Raw genomic sequence first — 11,094 nt, forward strand, 5'->3', positions numbered from 1 at the left:
ATAGACACCTAATAAAGGCAGTGTAAGGTTTGATTAGTGTTTGCTTTGCAGGTGAGGTACACACAGTTTCCAGTTTATTAGGCACACCCTGCTAAAACTAATGCAGTTTAATACAACAGTCCTGTAATACAGATGAGAAATGTGGTGCACTTATACTTCATGCAGGTTATAATGTTTGATTTTTGTTGAAAATATTTGTGAGATGTATTGGTTCAAATGTCCTGGTGATTTTGGAGACTTCGTTGTGTTTAAATATTGCATTATACGGACAGTTTATTTTGTTCGTAAGCCTACCTTTATTGATATAAATAGGGTAGACAAAATAACAGAACAGTAGATGGTATACAATTGCACATTATTTGTTTTAGGATTTATTTCCCCTGCATAAATAGACATCTAACTTCATTATGGCACTTATTCGTGGATGAATTTATGTGAGTTGGACATGCAATTTAATTAATGTGCATCCTACATTAATTTATAAGCCTATTTATGGAATGTATTTAATTTTTTGAATGAGTGCAGTGCTGGACTTTTGTGTGTTTTTTCTTTTTTTTTGTTCATTCAATAATTCTCCTATCCTACTTTTCATTTCCTTCTACATTTTGGATACTGTACACAATGAAACAAAGGTTACACGCATATTAGTTTGGGCTTCCTCTATACATTTTCTTGACAGTTGGAGATCCTCTGTCTGTTTATAAAGTGTACACTTTTTTGCTGTTTACTTTGTTTGTTCTGTTTTGTCAGTCTGTGTGCGCCTCTTATTCGTGGATGAATTTATGTGAGTTGGAGAAAGCCTGAGTTTGTCCGCTGAGTTTAAGGGTGAGTATTTAATATCTATCTTCTACTGGGAGATCAGAAATGTCAACATGTAGGTCTAACCCTCTAATTCTGTGAGGTACAGTATTGGCTTGTTTTAAGATTTTTACAATTGCACATTATTTGTTTTAGGATTTATTTCCCCTGCATAAATAGACATCTAACTTCATTATGGCACTTATTCGTGGATGAATTTATGTGAGTTGGACATGCAATTTAATTAATGTGCATCCTACATTAATTTATAAGCCTATTTATGGAATGTATTTAATTTTTTGAATGAGTGCAGTGCTGGACTTTTGTGTGGTTTTTTTCAATTTTTTTTTGTTCATTCAATAATTCTCCTCTATGGGGACTATAGCTCATCTCCAGTGAGCGGCTGTGATTGGTCGGCCTCTCCGCCGCGGGGGCGCGCTCCAACACGGCGCTCCGTTCACTATTGGTTAGACACGTGTCTGGGGCGTTTCACTGGGACTGCCCGGTTGTGTCCGGGTAAGATGGCGTTGGAAGAGCAGTGCTCGGCACCACCTCGATGGCGGTCCATATCTCTGACACACGTAGAGTTCCCGGAGGGTAAGTAAAGCTCAACATATCGTATTAATGGCGGAGATGCGCTTTGTGCGTTTCGAACCCTGCGCGCGTACGCTGGTTAGTGAATGGAAACGGCCGCCAAATAGTGAGCCGCTGCGAAGCGTCGAGCGCAGCGGGGAATGCAAAATTGTGAGACGGTGACGCATGCGCAGTAGCCGCTAATGTCCACAATGAAGGCTAGCTAGCTTGTTAGCTGCTTTGATATTTCCTCGCAGCATTTAGCCAACATGCCACGTCTTGTAGTGATTATTCGACATAAATAAAGCATCATGAACAGCAAAATAGTATTCATGACTGTGGTGGGAATAACCACATATTTCAGCTGATAGCATTGTAGCCAGCACTGCGGCTAACGGAGGAGCTAGCTCCTTGGCCTCACACATGTTGGTATAACTAGCATAAAGCACATTGCACATCTGAGGTAACAAAACAAAAACAGGGTGCAAAGTCAGTTAGGTTAGTTGACTGCTTGGCTACGTCACCGCAGCAGCTTCCTACTTGTTTAATATTTCAACCATCCGGGTTCACTGAGATAAAGTGGGAGTTATAGAAATATTAATAAGATTTGCATGAGGCACCTCACCATTGCAGGTAGAATACATTTTAATCTATTAAATACACAGCTCTCAAAGATGCTTATAATGACAATAAGCAGGTGTATTGTTAACCATGTTCTGTACTGAAGTTTTGTGTGTAATCCTTTATTTTGATAATTTGTACTAAACACAAAGTACAGCTGAGACTGATGGGGGTGTCATCAGTCATTGTATTGGAAAAATAGAAAAATAATTCTGATAATGGAGATAAATGAATAGTTTTTATGGCACATCATCCAATTGTAATGTAATTGTGTCACTAGAGGAAAAGTTAGTGTCACTTATTACATGTTAATTAAGAAAAGTCTTCATTAAAGTGTCTCTGTGTTGCAGGAGACCTGACTGGACATATGCTGGCCTACTTCAGTCTGCTACCCATAGCAATCCTCGTGGGGTTTGTGACACTAATAGTGTTTAAACGGGAGCTGCACACGGTGAGTTCTGCACATCAAGTTTTAACAGAGTGTCACTTTCCAAGACAATTTCTGGGGGAGGCTGAACATTTGTGTCAGACATGCAAGAAGTTTGCAAGCGTTCATGTGTTGACCTTATTGTTTTTGTTTTTTTTGTTTTACAGATTTCCTTCTTTGGTGGAATAATCCTGAATGAAGGGGTGAACTGGCTGCTGAAGCACATCATCAGAGAGCCGCGCCCATGTGCAGGTGAGGTGTTGACATTATACGATCACATTATGTCTGCAGGTAACAGGACATCTCCATATTGTCTAGTTCAGTGGTTCTCAACCTTTTTTCAGTGATGTACCCCCTGTACCCCCTAACCAGCGCAAAGCATTTTAGGGTGAAAAAAAGATGTAATACACAGCGCTGTCCCATCAGTGTCTGATTTATTAAACTGTCAACACTGAAGGTTGCATTGTTGCATTGAATTCAGTTTATGAACTTACACTTATATTTTATTGAATATTTATTAAATAACTATTTTTAAAGGATTTTTGAATGGATGCTAATTTTAAATATATTTTAAAAAAATCTCACGTACCCCCTGGAGTGCCTTCACGTACCCCCAGGGGTACACGTACCCCCATTTGAGAACCACTGGTCTAGTTTATCTTCATCACATTGGATTGTACATCTATATTGCATATCTCAATCTGCGTAATAGTGGCTGATTGCTTTTCTTACATTTAACTAACAGTTTAATTGCTATCTCTTTTTTTTTTTAATCTAAATTAAATTCTTGACAAATAAAGGTACCTCACCACCTGATGAAAAACACATAAAAATCCTAACTGCAAAAAGAGAGAGATATTAAATAAATACATTACCATTGTATAAACAGCACAATGAAATGTAGGCAATCATGTTTTTATTTATGTGTAGTTTTAGTGAGACTAAGATATACTTTTCAGTAGACAAACACACGATTTACATACACAATAGAGCAATGTATTTCACATTAAAAAAAAATCACACGTGGTATTCAAAACAATTCAAATATAAATAATTATGAAAATATCATTCAAATGGCTATTGAATTGGCCAAATTGGCTATCTTGTCTTTCTGCAGGAACTCACACAACCCTGCACACAGATTATGGGATGCCCTCCAGTCACTCCCAGCTTATGTGGTTCTTTGTTGTTTACTTCTTTCTTTTCCTTTATTTAAGGTGAGCTGTTTTTTTCTTGGTGTTTGGAAATGTTTAAGGGTTGAAATATGTAGCTGTGTTATTTGTAGATCCTAGCTGAAGTTTAACGTCCACAAACTAATCACATATGGTTTTTGTTCATTTCTAAAATTGAACATTTACAATGAAGATGAATATTTAAAAAAGATCGAAGTAGTATGTTGAATCGTTGTGTCATGCGTACATGTATTGTCAACATCACATTGATGTCAAACAAGCATGTTATCTATTTGCTTTCACTTCACCTTTCCTTGGGGTAGATGTCGTGGCGTAAACTCAAGCTGATCTGTCTTTTCAGAATGCATCAAACGAACAATGCTCGATGTGTGGACCTGCTATGGAGACACATACTGTCCATCATCCTGTTGGGCATGGCCTTATCAGTCTCATACAGCAGGTAAGGCTGCAATAATTATTTTCATTATTATTATTTTCTTCACTATAAAATGTGAGGGAAAAAGCCCCAAAAATGTCCCTGATAGTTTCTTGTTCCGTCTGACTGATTATCTAAAACCCAAAGATATTCAATTTACTAACATAGAAAATCACCAAACATCAATTAGATTATCAAAAGTGTTGTTGGAATTTTCTGTCAATTGAATATTAAGTAATTTACTGATTGTTTCAGTTTTGGGAATATGTACTCATTAATAATGGAATTACTCACCCTTTTCAGTAACTATGTGCTCAAAGCAGGTGGACAGGAACATTAAATAAATTGTTTGGCTGACCAGTCTGTTCACAGGGTGACAAAAAGCCCAAATAATTTTTTTCCCTGTGTTACAACACCAGTTTGACTGAACAAACGTCCTAAGTTTGATACTATTTGAAGTGCATGCTGCTGGACTCAGTTTAAGACTCCAGGCACAACTAGTGTTTTCTTTAATGTTGTTTTGTGTCTCTTTCTCTCTCAGGGTCTACCTGGTGTATCACACCTGGAGCCAGGTTTTCTATGGCGCAGTGGCCGGTAGTACGATTGGCATAATCTGGTTCTTTTTCACACAAGAGATGCTGACCCCATTATTCCCCAAAATAGCAGCGTGGTAAGTAGTGCTCTAATTTCTTAGGCTCCTCGTTGTGTCACAGGGGAAGACGACTCGTCCTTAGCCTGAATAAAGCTAGTCTTTTATTGCCACTCTGATAATTTGTTCTTTTAATGTTTTCATAATTTATAGGCCAATATCAGAGTACTTCCTGGTGCGAGACACAAGTCTGATTCCCAACATCTTATGGTTTGAGTATACAGTGACCAGATCAGAGGCAAGGTAAGTTTCTGAAACACTGTTTTTTTTACTCGACTTTTTTTTGCATAAAATACAGAGTTATGAAAAAGTAAGATATGTGTTCAGGGAGGTCAAGAAGCAAAGGGCTGATACAACGGACCTCGCCTCAACTTAAGGAGAAAAACAATAACGAAAAAAAGGGGGGGGAGGAATCTAAGCTAACATAATTAAGAAAACTACAACAAGAATAATGACGACAAGATGAACAGATGAGCAGAAAAAAATAATAATCAGTACAATAATCCAATTACATGACCAACAATACAGGGAGAGGGAACAGGTGAACAAAAAAATATATATTTACGCTTCAAGAAATAATTAGACATCATGAATTAACACCATATGTATCACTGTTGAGGCCGGGTAACACCATAAAGTTACACACTGATGTTTATCTACTTGTCCCGGTGACAATGGCAGTGCCTTGGTGCCATAGTGAGTATTCACAAGGCTAGTTGGTGAAGTACTGTAGTTTGCAAAGTAACGGCTAACATTTTAGCACTATTCAGTCACAATATCTGTCTTGGCTTCTCTCTCTTTTCTCTGTTCGGTGCCATTTACTCCCCCCTCAAAATTGTACATCATTTAATTCAATAGAGATTATGGTAGACAGGGAAAAAGCTGTTCAAGGTAGCTAGCCTGCTTGCAACCAGTTAGCAAGTTTAGTAGCTCACGAGATGCTCATATTTTATTTGAGTATTATACCACGGACTCCTATCTTCTGTCTACAAACCATGTCTTTGTTATAGAGCAGTTTCATTCGCTGATAGAGGAGGTTAAATGAAAGTGAATAGTGCAACACTGTTAAATAAGCTACAACAGATTTTCCATTTCAACTGTCTAGCTGTTGAGATAGTTTGCTAACTTCATCAGAGTTGCACTTTACGCTAAAGATTTGTGTGCATTTACTCCGTCCCCAGTAAAGAATCCGCTATACTCACAAAATTCCATTGAAATGAACAGAATGTCTGTCTTTTGCATTTGCTGTGTGACTCAATTCTTTTTGTTTTCTTTTTTCTTTTAGGAACAGACAACGAAAGCTTGGAACAAAACTTCAGTGATCTACACAGTCCTTCTGTGAAACAGAGTTTAGGACCACACACACACACACACACACACACACACACACACACACACACACACACACACACACACACACACACACACACACTTATACACGTGTACACACAAAACAAATGCTCACTCGACAAAAACACACTGGAGAACCATCTTTTGGACTGACGTGGTTGCAAGGAGTTAAGGGCAAGAAAACGTTTACAGGTGGCGAAAGAGTGCCTGGACCCGGCCCGGAGCCTACAGCCTGAGCAAGTCCGTCCACACGCCTCTCCTCCTTGTACAGCTTGCCCCAAATGCTCTTCAATGCATGCAAGACTGTGCAAGAGGCATACTATTTAATGATAGATTAATATATATATTTTAACGATAAGCGCACGCTGACAGTAACAGTGTACTGTAAGAGATTCAAGGAACCGGAAGAGGAGGCTTAGGTCCAGTTACAAAACAAATTGGTTGGGCTTCGTTGCAGCATGTATTTAGTGATTCCTTTTTCCTTTTTCTTTTTTTTATATTCGGATGGATAGCTGGTGAGAACGGGTGGGGAGGGGGGTTGGTTGTGGCTAGGTTGGGGTTAGGTGGAATTAACCATTTTTCATTGTTATATAATAGAAAATGAACAATTTCTAAAATTGGTTATGATGTAATATAAATGAAAATTTGCACTTTGTGAAATTTACAAGAAAAAAAAAAAAAGACTAACACTAGTTAAATGTTAAGTCCCTCCCCCTCTTTTCCCTCATCAGTCTTTGCTTTGTGTCTATGACTGTCGGTCCTAATATATAAGACTCCAAAGCTGATCTGCAGTGTAAATTTAATCTGTACTATTGAGCATAAAAGGTTGGGCTTTCTGTTCATATTCACGTTTTAGGATGAGACTGAATCACAGCAGCAGGTTTCAGTTATTTCTGTCGTTGAACACACTTTGGACTGAGGTGGTGTTTTCTTAACGCCTCACACACAGTAGCAGCTTGGGAACAGGATTCTGGGAATCGGTTTTCTCTTTCTTTTTTTTTATCCATTCAGTTTCTTATCTTGTTTTTCTGCTGTTGCAGAGAACCGTTTTCTTTTTACCTGCATTTCCAAGATAACATTCCATATTATTTAGTGTGAAAACATACATAAAGACTGCTGAGGGGATATGTTTTCTTTTTGTATTACTTTTGAAGAAAGGAAAAAAAAAAGCCTCAGGTCAGTCGTAGCATGTGATTATGCTTAATTCCTCACAGCCCACGGCAGCTAGTGTTGACAGCTGTCATGTGGGGATCTTAAGCTGATTTAAAACTGTCATATCATTAGCTCCACAAAGGGAAGTAGTTCTCTTAGAATTTGATTTTTTTTTTTTTTTTTTTTTTTTTTTCATGTGTAACCTATATCAGGCTGAATAAAAATGTGTTTATGTACAGGAGATGGTTCAAGTGTCGTGCTTTCAAATACATTTTGATTTCAAAATTTGGTTTGCTGTTTGGGCAAATGAAGCACTTGATGATCGGATTCACTGATTGTCAACTTGCTGCATTTTCCAATGATGTGTCTGTTTTATGGCAGCAGAACAGTTATCACATCGGTGTCTCAGTTTATTTGTACTGGTGCATCAACAACTCCAAAAGTAAGGACGGAGATAAAGTGGGAGTTATAGAAATATTAATAAGATTTGCATGAGGCACCTCACCATTGCAGGTAGAATACATTTTAATCTATTAAATACACAGCTCTCAAAGATGCTTATAATGACAATAAGCAGGTGTATTGTTAACCATGTTCTGTGCTGAAGTTTTGTGTGTAATCCTTTATTTTGATAATTTGTACTAAACACAAAGTACAGCTGAGACTGATGGGGGTGTCATCAGTCATTGTATTGGAAAAATAGAAAAATAAATCTGATAATGGAGATAAATGAATAGTTTTTATGGCACATTATCCAATTGTAATGTAATTGTGTCACTAGAGGAAAAGTTATGAGATCAACAAGTCAGTGATCCTCTTTGAATGTCATGTATCCATCAATAGCTGTTGAGATATTTCTGCTCCAAAGTGGTGGACAGAGCAACAGATGAACATCCATAGAGCAAAGATGCAAGAAATGAATTGTAAGCTCATGTTTATGTAATGTGATACTTGGTGATCAATACAAATTTGCTGATATGATCCGGGGTAGCCAACATGACACTCGGGGCCAGCAACAAAATTGCACAACGTTTTTTCTCCCAAAAAAGAGAAACTATTGTGTAACCATGATATAATAATGTTACCTTGTTTGCCAGAGCAGAAGCATGTGAGTATGTTTTTGAGGGCTGTATGTTCTAGTGTATGTGACAAATGAAAATCAGCCCTCTTTCAGTTCAAACACAGAACAAGCTCCTGGTCTTGTGAAGCGAGCGTCGTGCACTCTGTTCCCCTGAAACACTGCTCGAGACAACTCGTCAGGCCATTCCTTCAGAAACATCTGCCCTATTTAAACGACCCATTCCATTTTTTGATTCACTTTTCAGGCCTTACCTCAGGCTATCCCCAAACACCCGTCGGAAACAGGCATAGCCTAGATACAAAATCAACCTATTTCACTTTCTCCAAGCTATTTCCTCTGACAGCACCTGAGGAACAGCGAGCTCTTCTGTTGAACATTTCGTTGGAAGCGATGGTTTAAACTTAGTGGTCAGCTCCCTCCACAGATGTGTATCTTCTGAACAGATGTTTATTATTTTTTTGTCTAACTTCTGAAAGGTTAAGGCCATACAGACAGTTTACATGTTGATATATTACATCATTTCCAACAAAGGGTGCCAAGCTGTCCTTACCGGTACACTAAGCCCACTGATATTTAATACATTGGACGACTGACATCCACTGGATGAAGACTGCTATTGCAATATAAACTTGAAGTCATAAAATAAGTGGAAAATATCTTTGTGAGATGATATTTTAATATATATATGATATAAAACATAATAGTAGTCCTCAGCTGAATCATTGTATAATGTCTTTAATGTTTCTAATGAAATTAAACATGTAATCAGTAAATAAAATGAATATACAAAACTAGTGGAAATAAATGTTACATGTCTGAAAATGTAATTAAAGGATAATTGCATAATCAAATTTGAACAGGATTTTGTGACCATGATGGCGTTGCAACTGTGTAAAAGGCAGTCACAAATCTTTACAGGTGTGTAGAAGTAGGGGGGGTAACACTAGTTTCAGTGTCTCATCTGGCGTGATCCCTTAACAAGATGGTTTCTAGTTTTGTTTTGTTCTCGTCTCAGTTGGGAAAAGGTGATGTCATGTATTTCCATTCGTTTACCAGATTTTTCAATCGGATGACAGTTGTGGTTTTTTTTTGCTTCTGTTACCGCTGTCAGTCAAATCTGATCAAACCACACCCACACAGTCTCGATGAAAGCTGAGTCATAGAGAAACACTTTAAAGGCACAATCTAAACTGTAGCACCACCCACCAGTGAAAATGTAAAATACGGCTGGGACATGAGTTCCACAAATACAGAATAACACCAGCATTATTCTTTAAGTTTATTAGTACATTTTTCAATTAAGATTAACATTTTTCATCTACTGAATTATTTAAACTACTAATCAAACATTTGTCATTAACAAGCTGCTCTCTAACTGCAACTCTTCCACAGTGGACTTGTTTATTTAGATCCTGAAACATGTTTATCGCTTGATAGTTGGCTAAGATATATAAATGTTACAAAATTGCTGGCATCTTTTTTAGAAAGACAGGCGAGTGTGTAGGTTCATTATACATAAGTTCTAACTACGAGAAAATAAACAAAAAATTGACATTTTTGTTTAAACGAGAAGCATTGTTGCAGCAAGAGTCTAGAAATAGTGACATATTCTGTTGCTAGTACTATCTGAACATGAATCAATGGATTAGTATCAAAGGGGTTTAACAGGCATTTTGGATAAAAGGTACACATATCAAGTACAAGATCTTGAGGGGATTTATTTGAATTAGAAACACACTTGTAATTTATATCTGTTGAGTCCCCTGGTTTGGTTCAGCTCTCCTGTAAAGCTCTGCCAAACACACTTCAGCTCCTACATTTCAGTCCTCAGAATGTATTTTTGAGGACATTTATTACAGAAAACACTGAAGTGATCTGTCTAATGTAGACTGACTGGAAAAGTCACTTTTCTGCCAGCAGACATTGGCAAGAATTCCATAGTGTGATCTTACAGGAGAGATCGGCAGCAGCTCTGAGTGTGTTCACGCTTAGAGATGGAAGCTGCTCAACGTCTCTGCTCAAATCTGAAGTCAGGAAATGTATTACGTGATGCTTGAAAACTGCTGTTTTACTGACCGTACATGTGCAGATAAATACTGTTCATAGCACATACAATGTTTATAAGAGAAAATAAGAATTCGCTAGATGCACGAGTCACTGTATAACTCACTGTATAACTGAATTAATAATAGCTGTGAAGTAATATAAAACTGACTGCTTGATTGAATCCCTTTCCATAAGCTCAAGTCAAATGGACCAAATACTTTAGTTTTCTTTCTGTTTATACTGATTTTGAGCCACTAGATGGCACCCATCGTACATCTACAGTGGGACTGTAATGGCACTGTAGGTACAAGCACACATTTGTTCAGTTCCTATCACACATTGATACACTGCAGACCTACTGTTACTGATTACACCAAACACAACATGCCATCAACACACGTGGCTCTCTGTGAGCTTCAACTGCTTTTAAGTGGCAGTATCTTATTTAGAATGCTTTCAAACTGCCCAGGATGCACTGCGTTGTTTTAGAACTAACCCTTTAGAAAATTGGTCATAGCATTTAGCATGATTATGGTGGAGTTTTAGGTCATCATGTTTTTTCGTTGTTGTTTTTTTACTGATCAGAGTAAAAAACATACAAGTCAAAATCATCTGTGACAATTTAAAAAAAACCCATTAATGTTAAAGTAGTATGGTTTGATTATAGTCTGATTTTAAACGGTCCTCAGTATGATAAAAATAATATTGCTCTTGCCCATAAAAATAGAGTTTTGTATTTCACTTAAAAGCTGATCGTTGAAAGTCCACTTTTACTCTAAATGGAAACCT

General features: G+C 37.5%; 1 protein-coding gene across 1 annotated transcript; it reads left to right on the forward strand.

Annotated features, from left to right (window-relative positions):
- Positions 1–1,296: 1,296 nt before the first annotated feature.
- Positions 1,297–7,359, forward strand: dolpp1 (dolichyldiphosphatase 1). Its single transcript, XM_054612788.1, has 8 exons — positions 1,297–1,395; positions 2,343–2,443; positions 2,587–2,671; positions 3,537–3,636; positions 3,953–4,051; positions 4,569–4,697; positions 4,830–4,919; positions 5,962–7,359. Exons 1-8 carry the CDS (start codon positions 1,320–1,322, stop codon positions 5,996–5,998), a joined length of 717 nt encoding a protein of 238 aa, XP_054468763.1. The 5' UTR covers positions 1,297–1,319; the 3' UTR covers positions 5,999–7,359.
- Positions 7,360–11,094: the final 3,735 nt, after the last annotated feature.

Source organism: Anoplopoma fimbria, chromosome 14 (assembly GCF_027596085.1).
Source record: "Anoplopoma fimbria isolate UVic2021 breed Golden Eagle Sablefish chromosome 14, Afim_UVic_2022, whole genome shotgun sequence".
NCBI classification, from domain to species: domain Eukaryota; kingdom Metazoa; phylum Chordata; class Actinopteri; order Perciformes; family Anoplopomatidae; genus Anoplopoma; species Anoplopoma fimbria.

Bases quoted from the DNA above. Each gene is read 5' to 3' on its own strand.
- dolpp1 (XM_054612788.1), top strand. From the start codon at position 1,320: ATGGCGTTGGAAGAGCAGTGCTCGGCACCACCTCGATGGCGGTCCATA. The intron at 1,396-2,342 runs GTAAGTAAAGCT...TCTGTGTTGCAG, and splicing joins ACACGTAGAGTTCCCGGAGG to GAGACCTGACTGGACATATG. The intron at 3,637-3,952 runs GTGAGCTGTTTT...CTGTCTTTTCAG, and splicing joins TTTCTTTTCCTTTATTTAAG to AATGCATCAAACGAACAATG.